This window comes from Semicossyphus pulcher, unplaced genomic scaffold (genome assembly GCF_022749685.1).
Source record: "Semicossyphus pulcher isolate SPU_LCO1_2020_fin unplaced genomic scaffold, fSemPul1.0.p SCAF_9, whole genome shotgun sequence".
In the NCBI taxonomy this organism is placed as follows: domain Eukaryota; kingdom Metazoa; phylum Chordata; class Actinopteri; order Labriformes; family Labridae; genus Semicossyphus; species Semicossyphus pulcher.
Window position 1 is genome coordinate 28,694,323 of NW_027211770.1, and position 16,091 is coordinate 28,710,413.

General features: G+C 41.0%; 1 protein-coding gene across 1 annotated transcript in view; it reads right to left on the bottom strand.

The window, feature by feature from the left end:
- Positions 1 to 1,818: 1,818 nt before the first annotated feature.
- dgkb (diacylglycerol kinase, beta) overlaps positions 1,819 to 16,091 on the bottom strand; it is an 82,893-nt gene continuing 68,620 nt past the window's right edge. The window contains exons 22-25 of the mRNA XM_069655572.1: positions 15,635 to 15,830; positions 7,439 to 7,559; positions 7,134 to 7,194; positions 1,819 to 3,639 (exon numbers count right to left, since the gene is read on the bottom strand). Of these exons, the coding sequence (XP_069511673.1) occupies positions 3,532 to 3,639; positions 7,134 to 7,194; positions 7,439 to 7,559; positions 15,635 to 15,830 (486 nt within the window). The 3' untranslated portion in view covers positions 1,819 to 3,531. The remainder of the gene's footprint in view (positions 3,640 to 7,133; positions 7,195 to 7,438; positions 7,560 to 15,634; positions 15,831 to 16,091) is intronic.

The window sequence follows — 16,091 nt, forward strand, 5'->3', positions numbered from 1 at the left end:
TAACTTGGAAAGAGGGTTAAGCTAACGCAGGTTGTAGGCTAGCATGACAGCAGTTTTTGCAATTGTTCCCTAAATGGCAGTTAAAACTGTATCAGACTCAACGTGTTAGACTTTTTACCTTTATTACTGACTTAATGCACATTTTGAACTTCACTTACTTAAGGTTGTCCTTCTGTGTCTCCTGTTCTTTGTCTTGTTCTTCTCTGTAGCTCTTTTGTTGTTTTTTTCCCCATTTAATTATCTAATCAGTTATTTACAGTTTTCCTTGTTTGAACAGATGTTGTAAGGACATGGCATGTTAAATGTACAACTGTCTTACACCTTGCATTTTTTTTATTAAATAAGAAATGTTTGAGAAATTATACTTTGTTTAATTTTTTTTTTTTGATCTTGGACTTCAACATCTTCAGTGTTCTGCAGGTAAAGAAACGACAACATCCCAAGAAGCAAAGATTGAGTAGTCCTTAATCGAAAGCTCAGATATGATGATGGTATTTTTTACAATTTCCAAGCCAAATGAGGACCTGCTCATTATCTCTTTACTAAAATTTTAGCAACTTGTCATTTAAAAAAAATAGAAAATATAGAAATAATGTTTATGTCCATAACATTTTGATGGGAGTAGTAGCTGAAAGTACCCTAAGGGCAGTAAAGAAGGAAAGCAAGTCTGACTGTAAGCGTGCTCCTACAGGACACCAATCGGCATAGATTTCCTTGCAGTGATACCGGACAGATCTAGGATAAACCTTCTGAAAGGGAACTTTACCATTGCATTAAAGACTTGACTGAAAGACGGACATATCGGAAGTCAGCAGTGGTCACGCTGGTGCCATCTTGGATCCAGGCAGGGTTCCATTACCAGGCAGGTGAAGTGGATGTGAAGTGAAGTACTGTGTCACTCCTGCTGAACCCCCCTGAGGACCAAAGAAACGCAGTTCAAGTGCAGGTGTCCACCCATCTGACATGGAGACACACAGTGACAAACAAAGTGCCACTCCAGAAAAAAGGATAGAAAGACTCTTTTCTTTTTTTACCGCCATTCCTGGAAAGTTGACTTTCGTCCTACAGTAAGGGTCTTGAAATCAACCCACTTCAATTTTTGTTTAGTAATCAGTATTGTGTTGTGTGGAGGCGTATTGCTGCCACCATAGTGAAAAAACACAGATCTGATCATTTGTGTGCTTCTTATAACAAAGCTATAAGTAAAGTCTGCAAGGCTAACGTGTGAAATCAGAGAGAGCAACATTAACCTTAGCTTGGTATAATTAAAAACAACTTACAACAAACTTCGCTTAAACATTAAATTAGATGTTTTTCTATTAATATCCGTTGTAAAAAGGAGATATCAATGAAGACAGCAGTGCTGCAGTAGAAACTCTCAGGCATGCGAGAGCCAGAAGTTAAGCAAGGTAGCCGTCACTTACAGGTAGGGCTGAACAATTAATCAAATTTTTTTCTAAATCGCAATATGACCTATTGCAATTTTCAGATCACAGAAGGCGCAATATTTGTTAAAGTATCAAATATCTTTGTTTGGTATCCCCACAAAAATCACACCATAAGCATTTTAATGTTTTTCAATGGAAATGAGAATAGTTTAGTAAAAATTATCATTCCCTTTAATGTTGCAAATCATATCGAAATTGCAATATAAGTCAAAAATAATCGCAATTACATATTTTTTCAAAATTGTTCAGCCCTAGTGGCTGCACTTGCAGGTAGAGGTTTTCAGTGAGGCCCTAGAACTAGGGGGTGAAAGGTCAATGTACAAAGAAAACCAGAAAGTAATGTCAAACAACAAAAGCTTTTATTGTCACTTTCTCAGTTAACATCGGCAGGCATAGTTTGTTTTAGGCAGAAAAACATGGTGTGAGTCCTACAGTGAAGCAAAAAGCGGAAAAATAAATAATACTGTGTACAAAAATACAACCTCACTGTACAAATGCTGCAAAGTACAAAGCAAAGAGATGGAGACTCATTAGACCTCAGTCTCTGCTGGGGTATGGCACTTTTTAAGACCGAACAGTCAAGCCTGAAAATTATTTTCTGAAACGAGCAGGAGCGCAAAAAACAGCACATTTGTAAGGTGTGTGTCCCGCTTGTATGTCGGTCATAAAACCTCTGTTACCTCTCTATAATATTTGGTGGGATGCAATACTCTTTAAATGCAGAAATGTACCGAATTACAACAATTACCACCAATAAAATAGTTATTAATCTGTGATATCTATAAAACAAGTAGTTTAAAGTGAATCTTCAAAAGTATTAAAGACCAGATGTGCACATGTGAGCGGCTTTAAAATGCCTCTGAAAACTTTAATTATAGGAACAGATTGATTTTCAGCACTGATTCTTTAAATCAAGCTAGATGTCAATAGTCATTTTGTATTTAGACTTAATTGGTTAATGTACGCTTGTATGCACAGCGGACTGTAAACACTCAACAGTAGACATCAGAGCAAATCAATGACCAGAGGAGGTCAAACTGCTTCTTGTGAATATGCAACTATACAGTCATAAGAGTAACATGAATGAACACTAGACTCTTTTCTGTTGCCGTTTCATTGTTTTTACACTTTAAACGTACCTGAGTACCTTCAAATACACATAGGAGCCAATAAAAATGCAGCCACCTTATAGATAAAGTAATGATATGCTTAAACCGAGCAGCACTCTAGATCTAAATTCAAAAACGATCAATTTCCACAAGTGTCAAAACAGATCCTGGTCACTCATGCAACACAAAGTGTGCACACAATTGGTAAAACTGTCTGGAAATCTCTGGTGCGACGTCGAACAAAGAGCGTCATGCATTTTTTATGAGGATCAATAATCATTCCTAATCTTTTTCACTGACTGAGCAGCGCACATCAGATCAAAACATGACATTGCAGGATGACTCGCAGGAACCGTTTAAAGAAAGCAAAAGTGATTCTCTGTCTTTTTACAACTTGAAGCCATTCATGAGTGAAGCGCTGAAGAAATGCTGAGCAAAGAAACTTCACTTCTTACTAAACACTCGGGAAAGATCAGCTGCAAAACTCCAGATATGTCAGCTCCAACAGCAGCGTCCTCGTTCACTGTCCATCATGCATCAGGGGTATGCAAATGCAAAAAACTGTTAAAAAACATCAATAGCAGCAGAATATGAATAAATAAATAAATACATCTTATCACAAAACACATTCATCTGTGGGTTTTTTTCCACATGGCACAGATCACAACAGCAGAAATAAAAACAGACTTTTATAAAACCGGACCACCCGAAATAGCTTCAGTATTTTTGGAGCTAAACTACACGAGACACTGAAGCGTCAGTTCTAAACACACCTCATTCTGGATTGATCGCGGCCTTCTGATGGACGTCTCCATGCTGCAGGTGATGCTTACTGAACCTACAGCTTGCTACTGTACGCTGGGCTATCAAACAGGCATCAAGAACCCCCTTTATCACAGGCCGAGTGATGATCAACTTGTGACCGCTGCTCTTCAGCTGCTTGTGAGGACTGAAAGGTCTTAAACCGTGACGGATCAGTCTTTGCTCTCGGTGCGTGTTCGTCGGACGATGGAGGAGAAGAAGCTCCGGCCCTGTTGTGGTCCCATCAACATGGGGGCCTGGTTCTTGTGGACGATCTCGATCTGGAGTTCGAAAAAAGAAGCAAAGACGTAAGATTTCATGTGGGTCAGGTCCCCCTCATGTTCAGACAGATATCCACCCAGCCTGATTCAGGATGGGCTGATTATCTTATGCAATCTGTGAACCCAGTCACTGACGATTTTTCGAGGATTCTGGTGCAACGCTAATGGAAATCTACGGCAAGACTTTTTGTCTGCACTTTCTTTAATGTCCCACTATCAAGTTGGGGTTTAAGAACTGACTTTAAGTGAAGAGACGTCTTCAATAACAATGGATTGTTATCTGCACTTACATGGAGATATCTGTTTAAGGAGGTTAATAAGGGCAAAATATTCGTCGATAGGTTCAGGGATTGCTTAATGGCCAATGCTGTTAGCCTTTAGCTTTTCCCATTAGCTTTCCACACGGTGTTTTTTTCGTGCATACAACCAAAGCCCGCTCAAACATGAACGGACAATATAACTCCAACTACAAACAGAAACCACCATTACATCATAAATCTTGTCCCTCACCTACAGATTCTCCATTCATATGCTGATATATCTTTTAAATAGAGATTATTTAGAAGGAGCAGGCTTGAGCGTTGTTTAGGCCTTTTTTCGTTAACAACCAAGATGGCTGCCGCTCTGAATTTTGTCAGTATTTAATGTACTCAACCGTAGTTCACATAAAGTACAAATGGTGTTTGTTACTAAACCCAATCATGCCAAACATCTGTTTATTTTATTGAACTAGAAGCCGTATGAATAGGATGTTTGAGCAAGCTACCTAGCCTAGCATGCTACCGCTATGGTCACAAGTTTTGCTGCTTGGATTGGAGTCCGTGTCCGTTGATAACGCCTCTTCGCACCACTTCACATTTGAACATTGGGCTGGTGAAGCCAGGCTAATAAAACTGCACCATTGTTGTGTTTGGTGACACTTTGCATGTTCTTCTACTGAGAAATGTTGGTGTCAGTGGATCTATAAAGAATCAGAGGGGTTCTTAACAGGTTCTATTGAGTCAGAAGCATTTGAAGTATAATTCTTATGTCCATATTAATTAATACAATTTGTCCCTTAAACAAAGAAGTTTCTTACCATAGTTTAATTACTAAAATTTGCCCTGAAATAAAGAAGTTTCTTACCATAGTTTTATTTTATTCGGCTATCCATTCACAGAATGCAATTCAACAAATCATCAACAATAAAAGAAATCTTCCAGATTGGTCCATATGGTTTTTTGTCACGAGTTAGCTTATGAGTGTTCTTTTGACGGCCCCTTAATGTTGAAAACTTTCCCGGGTTAATTCCTCTGATAACAACTGGTTACACACATTATGCTGCATCTTAGTAAAGAATGGGGTTTATGGTGTATAATATCTGACAATCTCCTGTTTCCCAACAATGATGCCATTTCTGTTGAAGGTTGAGATTGTAGATCAATTGAACAACAAATATCAACCATCAAGGGTTGGCATATTAAGCACATAGTTCATTATACTGCTGCACTTAAGAGTGCGAGCGCTGTAATGGGGAGAGGAAATGCTACCATCTGCATTAAAGGGGCCACGTTCACTTCAAAGGAAAGCTGCCATTTATTGTACTACCGCTCTGACTCAGGAGCAATTACCAGCTTTTGTAGCCTTTCTGCTATCATTAGACCTGAGTGATCTTAATGTTTCTGATTATAACCTTTTTAGGAAGGAGGATCTAAAGGAATACTTGAAATGCATTTGGATAACCAAGCTGTTTTAAAGACGCAACATTAAGCATTTATACACATCAAGAGCCCCAGATACAGAACAATATTGCTTTAAAAAATTAAAAACAATTAGAAAAGTATGTATGAAATGGACTCTTTAGCTATGATAAACAACCAAACACTATATTTATGAATTAATAACAAACATTTCACCAGAATAATGTTGAAAAATGTCAGTTTGCAGCAGTTATTTCAGACCTAATTATCAAAGCGACAGTGATACGTGTCATATGTCGCTTCAAAATGCAAATGGATTGATGGTGTTAAATATGTTATGCATGCAGAGGAACTCAGGTTCATTTGCATAGTTGTTGTTGTTAATAATTAGTGGGTTAACATCGCAACAACTGTGATGTTTTTATAAGCATTTAACGGGTCGACTGATTTGAAATTCAGCCCTGACGTACAGTTTGAATACTCGTCTTGGTAATCATTGCAGCACAATTATGTATTGTCAGATCCTAACTTTGCTGCGTGGACTTGTGCCAGCAGACACAAGAGCACTTGCAGGCCACTTGTTTTGTCACGCGCTGTGTTTCTTAGCTTTGCCTGAGCGATCCATATGTAAATCTCAGCAGCACTTCATCTGCAGTGGTGTTGTAATTAAAGCTAAACACAACCGTAATCAACGCAAACGGAGGAGTTTCATTTTGAAAAATCATGGACGGAGGGAAAACACTCGACGGAGAGCATGTTTGAGAGGTAGACGGTAAGCAAATTATGAGAAGACTTGAAACATGAAGTATTTGTCATCATAAATAGTGTAATACAAAGTTATGATCTGAGGGAGAAATGCAGGAAACTGCTCTACAGTTCTGTCTTTTATTTTGAAACCAGCCCTCAAAGACCTGTGCATGTTTACATTCATTGTCCTATTATAAAATAATTTAAAGCAGCATTCTGCTTTTGAATGTGTTTTGTCTAGTGCCGATTATTGTGCGCTGTCCAAAATAAACAAGTAAGATAAGATCAAGTTTTACAGCCATCGCAAACCTCAAATGTTTTAGGATCGTATGGAACTGTCTGCTTTTAAACTGCAGTGTACCAAGGACAGGCTGAACAACACGTTTTCATATTGGCAGGTTTGAGACGTCACAAACCTAAGGAGCCAATCCCGTTAATGGACGGGGTGACGCTATGCATATCATTATGTGTCACCTATGGCGACCACTTTGGCGATGCGCGAGCCAGCTGTAACAGTCATCGTAATTTTTGCAAACTCACTACTGACTGCTAACGTTAACGTTACTACTACTAATAACTACATTTCAAGCTAGCTAAGTTTCAACAAGTTGCCACTAAACGACGGCAGAGACGTGTTTCGTTTTAACGACGGAGGGGGCGGTTGGATATTTGCATAGTGGGCGGGGCCTATGCAGATTCAGGAATTTTTAATGAGGGAGAAGGAGGAGATGCTTTGGGAGGAAGGTAATTAAACATATCAGACACAATTTATTATTTCAAGCAGAGTATTTTATGTGTCTTTAAACATGACAGGAGCTGGTCTTTAAATGTCATGTTCAGAGGTGCTACAGAGATGAAATTTGGTTTCTTCTGTTAAACAGTCTCAAACATGCTGATCTAAGACTTGTCAGAAAGTTGTATAAAGATCCTGACGACCCTGAACAGGATAAGCCGGATAGATAATGGATGGATGGATGTTTCTGTATCTGATTGGACCTTTTTGCCCCCTTTGTTTTGAGCCAGGTGTGTGTGATGCACAATGACACAGTGGATACATTTAATACTTACAGTGCAGGGGGTCTGCATCCAGGGTTCCCCATCAATCTGCATCGGAAGGGATTTACTGGTTCTGTCCGTAAAGAAAACATGTTGAAGTTAAAAATAATAATAATGTTGCACCAGGTAACTTAATGTTTAACTGACAGGAAGTGAGAAATGTTTAATACTATAACACCCACATTCTGCAGACCTCTAGGTCAAAATATGGTTGCTGGTGGTTTGTTGACTTTATCATATATTGCCAACAAATCTAGCAAACATTATAACAAACATAACAAATCAAAAGTGATTTCTTGGTCCGGTTGAACTCTGACCTGATGGTCACAGAGGAGCACTGTGCCAGGCGTCTTCCAGCGCTCTTCAGGCCGGTGTAGATCTGACCCATCTCCATCGCTCCCTCCAGACCCACCACCTCCAGCAGCTGGTCAGACAGGTCTGAAACACACAACAACATACCTTTAAACATACTTCAAGTGGAAGCCATGTAGGCCAACCTGGGAATTAGCGGTTGTATGTTATGCTGATTAAAGGTGACCCGATCACACAATCATTGATTAAAATAAAAACCACAATAGCGAGAGGTAACTTACACAAACTTTAGGTTGTCCATATTCAAGGACAATGAGCGGAAATGTAGATGTTAGTGTTCCTACATTCATAATTGTTTTGGCTCAATATGTTTTGTACTTAATTAGCAAAATCAGATGAAACAACATGTCCAATTTATGTATTTCTATTAGTTTATAGCAAAATTCCAACACTTTCATTTATTATTTCGGTTGTTAGACTTACATAAACCTTTAGCTTAGTTTGTACAGAGTCTATAAATATGAAGCATTTTAGAATTTACATTCATAAATGAAAAACTACATAGACACGAGCGGACCATTTCTAGTTCTGTGAGTTAATATTTGAAAGGTTTGTGACTGTGTGCATGTCAGACGCATGAATAATGTGAATTAAAGGTAGATATCAGGAGCTTTAAAGTGATGTTTTACACTGCTAAATGTTCATTGTTGCGTCTAATTTTGTTATCTTAAAACCAAAACACGTTCACCACTGGAGGTGAGAGGATGAATGAGAGATGAAGGAAATGCAACAAGAAAGTGAGGAAGGAAAGAAGACACTGAGGATGAATGAAAGAGGTGATCTTCCTCACTTCAGACTTTGCCTTCCTCTCCTTCTAAACATTCACAGTTTAAAAAAAAGAAAAAGGGCACCGAGAACAACAGGCGACAAACATAACAGCTATTAATTAGATTGCACCGGCAATGCAAAGCAATCTTGTGATAATATAATTATTAATTTCTCTTCTGTTTTGCAGTTATGAGCATTGATTTTGCCCCTGCTGGAAGCCCAGTGTCACGCAGGGCCCATCTGTTTCAGCGGCCCGCTCTGCCTCCGACTCTCCATCGACTCGTCCCTCCACAAATTAAGAAGCTGCTGCCTCGCTGCTGGGAGCTCGCAGACACTAATTGAAACTAAGACCCATTTTTAGGCGCTCGGCGCGTGCGAGAGAGTTAGCTCGCTGTCACTGCTGCTGCTCCATCGCTGTCATGTTTATCTGAGCCGTGTTGGTTTCCTGAAGGAGTGTCGCAGGTAATGTTGCCGCTGTCCTGAGGTGTTGTTGCTGCTGCCGAGCTGTGGTGTCCAGCTGTCGACGTGGTGATGGACATGCGTCTGACCCCATCTGGGTGCAGGGATGTGAGTGCAGTGTTTCCAGGGTTGGAGAGGATGAGTGTGTGTACATGCCCAGCAGGTTGACCTCCTGACACCGGACTTTAAGCCTGCCCCTCCCCATTCTGACTTCTCACGTTAATGCAACCGGCTCACACAGGCCGGGGCTGACACGTATGATGGACAGCCACACCATAGCGATAGGGATTCCTCGTTGCCCCGAGCTACAAAGATTCAGGACACTCAAGAGTGCTAACTGTCTGTTAGACCAAAGAGCCTCTTTGCCTGATGTAACAAGGTCAGAGGGAGTCTGTTAAAGCACTTTAACGAAAACAAAACATCCTTGACCTGCTTGTTTTGGGTGAAATAAGGATTTTCAAGACAACCTGGAGAATCTTACCAACAAATCTTAATCCTATTTACTGAGAAAACAACAATATGTGAAGACATTTCTAATTAAAACAAACACAGTTCTAAAGCTAATTTAAAGGACTGTTTATTAGCCTTTCTGTTTTTCTTGCTGAGATGTTGATGAGATTGATGCCACTCCCATATTTGTCCTAGCATGGAAGAAGAGCTAAATGGTTAGCTTAGCTAAGAAGTCAGAGCTGGAGAGGAGCAAATGGTGACAAAATGCTATGATTGTCAGCTAACGCCTGAGCTAGCTTAGGTAGACAGGTAGCTACTTTTATAAATCATTTACTTTGATATAAAAAAGAAACACTGAATTTAAATAAGGCTCTCAGCACGAAAATACATATCTGATATGCTTGTGAACCATTTGGACCTGGAGGACATCTGGGACTCAAACACGGTGAAGCAGCGTTTTGTTATCATGCAGCAGAGACCTGGAATAATCTCCTGGATGATGTTAGACTAGCAACGACTCTGACCACCTCTAAGTCAAAGCTAAAACACTCTTTTTTACACTGCCTACTCTACTCTCTTAAGTTATTTTAAACTCAATTTTAATTATTTGTTAACGATGGACCCCCTGTGTGCACTTTTGCTCTTTTAATGAATTATTTTTCTCCTTTTTCTGCTCTTGTAAGTCTGTGTCTTTTACTGAGTTTTATTAGTCTGTAAAACACTTTGAATCGCCTCAGTATGAAAGTATGAAATGTGCTATACAAACAAAGCTGCTCCGTCTTGTCAAAATGAAAAAAACCCTAGCCAACTCCTCAAAGTGTCTTTTGTATGACCGAACGATGAGCATAACCTGTCAATCACAGGTAGCCACGCCCTAAAGCATCCCCTGCTTTATCATCTATAATGGGTCTATTGGACCATAATTTATTGAATTAACATCATCATGTTGTATTCAAGAAGACTTAAAATTGGTGATTGAGACAATAAATACATCCGGGGTAATAATATAAGAGAGAAGTAGACTCATTTTGTCGTAATACGGAAGCCCTAAGCGGACTCACGGGAAAACAGAGTAAACAAAATGTATGGATATACATTTTGTTTACTCTGTTTTCCCGTGAGTCATTTCTGGTCGTTTTCTCGAGATCTTATTTGTCTTGTTATCTCGGGAAAACAAACTGGTTTTCCCATTATAATGGATTAATGATCACTGTGATATGACAGACCAGGACATGCCATTGCTGCCATTGCCCACACTAAGGAGGTAAGTTAAGCTCGGGGGTTACGAGTTATGATTATGTGACGTTACGGTGGTGCCGTGTCATTATCTCGTGATAACGCGATAAATAAGTCGAGATCTTTAGAAAGCAACCGGAAATAACTTATCACGGGAAAACAGATTAAATAATAAAACATATGGATGCATGTCCACTAAGGGCTTCCGTAGTCATAGGATTTCATACTACAAGCTTTTTTTGGAAATAGTGGAGATGCCCCCTGCTGGCAATAAGAGACAATGCAGGTTTAAGGCACTTCAACATTGGCTTCACTTTAATGCAACTGGATGCAATCAGCACTTTTTATGCCCAATCTATTGTTCCAAACAAAACCTGACATGATACGTCTATGTGTGAATTTTATATATATATATTTAAATGTAATAAATTGCAGCCACATGAAAACAATAAAAGTCTCAGTGACTGAAAGTCAGACTCAATCTACTTTAATTCATTGGTGAATTCCAATTTGACTTTAAACAAACTGTTATTTCTTAGATTAAAAGGAGCGAATGAAATGTCTGGGAATAATCAAAAGTGGACTCTGCCAAATAAAGAAAAACCCACCAGAGAGAAACTGTTTGCACACCAAGGAGGCTGAATTATTAACAAGCAAGAGAAGCAACATGTGGCCAAAATAAAAAACAGCATATAATCAACACTATGTCCCTCACAAAAGTGATGAAGGCAGTATGTGACTAAACACACAACATACTCGAGGGGGGGGGAGTTGTGTCTTTGTCACTGTCACACGTCTTCCTGTCGAGGCCGGCGGCTGCACTCTGACACATGTGGATCAACAGGCTGAGAGCGGAGGAGTAAAAGAGCGACAGGAGCAGGACGAGGAGCCGATCAGCTGAAAGTTAAACTAAAGAGGGATGGCGGGAGGAGGAGGCGGAGGCCGATCCTCCAATGAAAGCTTCATGGGGCTTGTCACGGGGCATCAGTCCCAAGCATCAGCACCCTCCACCTACGCACACGCCCCCCCCCCGTCCCTCTGCACCCCCTCCCTCCCCAGCAAAAACCTCAGTCCCACTGTAAATAATTCACTCTGCAGCCATTCCCTTCCACCTGAGGGGCTTGTCTCCTGGCGTCACCAGCGGGACGATTTAACAGCTTTCGAAAGGTCAGAGTTTTTTTATCCCCCAGCCTCCCTCCCTCCCTCAACCCACCCACCCATCCACACGCACAAACACAACCACACACACACACACACACACACACACACACACACACACACACACAGAATAATCCCTGTGAGCAGTTTGATCGGTGCGTCGTGCTCGGCGGTGCCCCCTCTGGGCTAATGCACTCCTGTGTTTACCTTTAAATACGTCGTTCTCTTGATCTGACAAGTTAGGCTGCTCACCTTGAGGGCACCTTCCACAAGGGCATCCATTCAACCCCACACACATACAGGTGAACGCCTCCACACACACATCAATAAACAGACACAAATGGGCATGAACACACACAGGCGAGGGGGCCTCCCCTCTCACACTAAGTGCCTTCCCAGGTTCAGACTGTGCCTTTTTTTTTAGAACCACAAACACCAAACTGATTGATTTTTATTCAGGGATTAATGGAGTGTTCATCGGAGCAAGGTTGGGCTTTAAATTGATCAACTATCTGCCTCACAGTCTGCCCTCCGCTGTGCCAAACTGTACCTTTATCTCACCGTAACATCAGAACATTAAGGAAGTTATTGTTGGTTTGGTTTTCCAAAGACGTTAGCTGATTTTAACAAGCTGTACTTTCATTGTCTTTGACTATAAAACTGCTACTGAAATCCAGATCAGGAAAAAAAAGGAATAAAGCTCCATTGACGGCCATGTTTCGACTGGTGATGTCTCATAAGGGATCACTGGCAGCCTGGTCTGGAAATCCTCCCTTAATCGTGATGTTTCAAGCCTGCCACTGATTGTAACATCAGCTACATCCCAGACAGAAAAACAAACTGATCTAGAGGTCATGGTAATAGATGCATGTAGATTTTCCCCTTTATATAGATATTATATATATTTGCTAGTAGCGTAGTGGATGCAAAGCTATTAGCTCACTCACCGAGTCCCGTGGTCGGAGTTCTGGACGGTTCTGAACATAGAATAAGTAGTTCCGGCGAGATGCCAGGGTCATGAAAGCCAAAAAGTTTTGACCTACAAAAACAACACGCGGTCGATAGTGATCCATTTTCAACACAAAATCATCGTCCTAGGATTCCATATACTGAGCCTTTTTTTGGCACTATTTTCTCTCCTGACAAATCCAGTATTACTACGGCTGCGGCAGGTCGGTTTCTCAGGTGACGCGTTCGATCAGCTGTTTCGAAAACGCCGGAATTAGTAACTTGTTTGTTGCCACAGAGGAACATATATATCACAATGATGCAAATTGGTGATTTTCCTTGCTGTACAAATATTCCGCCGCACGTATTTCATCATTTTCCTGACATAGATCGAGCCCTTGGAGAACTTTTGCTTGTTGCAGTCGGTTTGAACATAAAGACCAAGGCGATGAGGTTAAAAAAAACTCCCCAAAGAAGATGTCCCTACAAGTTTTGAAGAGCATGGCTGTGCCCGCACCCCAGGTAAGAGAGACATTGATGATGATAATACTAACGTGTATGTGTGGGGTAGTGGGCCCATCTTCTGTGTGGCACAGTTTCTCTCTCTTTCCGCCAATTCTATCTCCATCTGACAACAATCAGCATCAGTATATTCAGGTTCATATTGATATCCCGTTGGATCCATTGTAAAAAAATAAATCTTCCTCATCACTTTCATAATCCGACATGTTTACTTAAGCGATGAAGCGAATCAGTCAGAATCAACGTAAGCTAATAGCTTTGAATCCACCACACTATACTAGCAAGTATTTCATACGACTTGGTGTCTAAAAATCTGAACTATCCCTTTAATACATGTTCCTTGTGGTTAAAGAGTCGACTTGTGATGCCGATTACAGAAAAATTTACTATGAGTTGTGTTTTGGGCTAAATGCTAACATCATCACGCTAGCATGCCCACAGTGACAAACGACAAAACTATTTTACAGCTGTGCTAGCATGTATTAGCTGTTCTCTTCGGCATGCTAACGTACTCACAATGACAATGCTTAAACGCTGACTGAAGCAGATAGAAGGGTTCATGTGTTCATCTTAGTTCAACATGTTAGCACGCTTACATTTACTGATTAAACTTCACACCCAGTAATGCAGAGGCAGGTGGGAATGTCGGTGGTTTTGCAGGTAAAATCTTCTTCCCCTAAAGTCCTTCAAGGCGCTCACACCATTTCACCTGTTACCACAGAGCAGGTGACTCATTCTGCTCGTTCATTCATATATTCCCATTGACGGGCTTCCTTTTGACGTAAATGGATTCAGGGGTATGCCCAACACCCCCCTCAGTCTGCTCCTATTAACTGAGCCTGTCCACTGGAGCCTGCACAGACCATTAATACACCAGTGACAGTCCCAAACACTGACATGATTGTACCTCTACCCTGCAAACAAAACCTGCTAGCTGTGATTCACCTTGTCATCGGTGAAATATTCATGCACTTGGGAAAAAGTTTGGCCCAAAGTTTAGTCTGTGATCTACCTGATGGGAGCAAGGACACCTACACTGTCAAACCTATTTAAGGTACAGTAATATTGTCCAATAGTGCTCACCAACCATGATCTGAAGTATACGCAGGGCGCTGAAGGTGCTGAGGATGACTCACCAATTTCCTCACCATGCGTTTCGTGTCCCAACTTTATAAAAACACATCTTCAAGAGGTTCTGAGGCTACAACAAGAGTCTCCAGCAATGCTAGCAGCAGTTAACAAAGTGATGTTCAGCATATAATGATCAGCAAGCTGCTAAGTGCTGCTCGTGGTGGATTCATGTTGGGTCTCTCTCTAAATAATCTAAAAAAAGAGTACAGTTCAGACCTGCTAATTTTGTATCTTGACATAACTTTGGATATGATTTGGAACAAAAAGTATGGCTGCAAGAAATCACCAAAGTCATCAGGATTAATCTTCTAGGGCCCTAAAATATCGTGACAATCCATCAAATAGGGGCCATTAGTGACCAACATTCCCATTCCCATGCTTCTAGCTGTGAAATGCAGTTCCTTGAATGGCCACTTGAGGCTCGCACCAAAAGTGAGTCAATCCCCAGAGAGCCCTATATTAAAAAACAAAACTTTACAGCAGAATAAAATATTTACAGTCTAGTGCAGATAAATGGTTTTGATCACAACAGCTCATTTCCCAATTCCCCTCAGTAGATCGGTTATTCTTAATCATCCGGTCCGTCTCTTTCACCAGCAACTCGATCCCTCAACCAAGATTTAGATGAATATAGAGATTGTTTCATTAAATTCAGGGATGCACGATATTGTCGGCACGTTATCGGTATCGGCCGATATTGGCTTAAAAATGAGCTATCGGATATCAGCAAACACGCCGATATCTGCTGATATAATTAACCGATAAAATAATGGGCTGCTGCATACTTGATTTAATGCCCGATCTCGGCGCAATGTCCCCGGCACGAAGAAGACCTGCGCGGTGCAGCGTGATGACGTCACACGTGTCTACCTGCAGCACGAGAGAGTTAGAAGCCAAAATGTCCGTGGTGTGGAAGTTTTTCAAAGTGTCCGAAACACAAAGCAAAACTGCTATTTGCAATGACTGCTCAGCTTCGGTGATGCGAGCAGGAGCCAAGGCAAAGTCGTTCAACACCACAAACTTGATTAACCATCTCAAGACCCGTCACCCCGACCGTTGTAACAAATGTGATAAGAGTATCACCATTATACTGTACGCTAATTCCAATACAGAAGAGATGATGATCTCTGCAATTAGGTGTGCGGGAAAAAAATATCGGTATCGGTAATCGGCTAAATGAGTTGTAAAATATCGGCATATCAGATATCGGCAAAAAATCCAATATTGTGCATCCCTACCTGTAAGCACAGTGAGCAGTGAAAAAGAATCAAACTCTGGCTAACTAATTAACAATGTTGTATGCTGTAAACACAGACCTGGCTTTGAAACCAAATCACATCTCTTAATGGCTTATTTCAAACTGTGTTTTTAGGTCGGATATATGCTCTAAAAGTCGAGCTAACCAGATTAATTTATGCAAACAAACAACTGTAAATCAGTCATAAACGTCCCGAGGTTGCCGACGCTACCTTGGACTGCAAACGTGAGCTCCTTGGGGTCGAGCACCGGTGTCCTCTTGTCTTGGCTCTTTTTCCCTCCTTTGCGGTTGCCCCTCCTCTTTTTGCTCTCCCCCCAAAGGTTGGAGCCGCCGTGCATGCTGGGAATGTTGAGGATAGCAATGCCTTCCAAGGAGATGCTGCTCAGGTCCAGAGTGACGCCATCACACTTTGAGAAGGGAGACAGAAACAGAGGGAAAGGACTGTCGGTCTGATCCTGTACCTGGTTTTCTGATGAAGCTGAAAGAGCCCCCTTGAATACGACTAATAATACTCTCAGAGTTTAGTACCTTAAATAAAGGATTTCATACCTGTATTGACTGCCCCCCTCCAGTACTGTAGGTACTTAACCAGCACTAATTAACAAAGACCTCTGCACTGTGTGGATAGCTCTGAGAAGGGGGAAGATGAACTGTATAGACGCCATCTT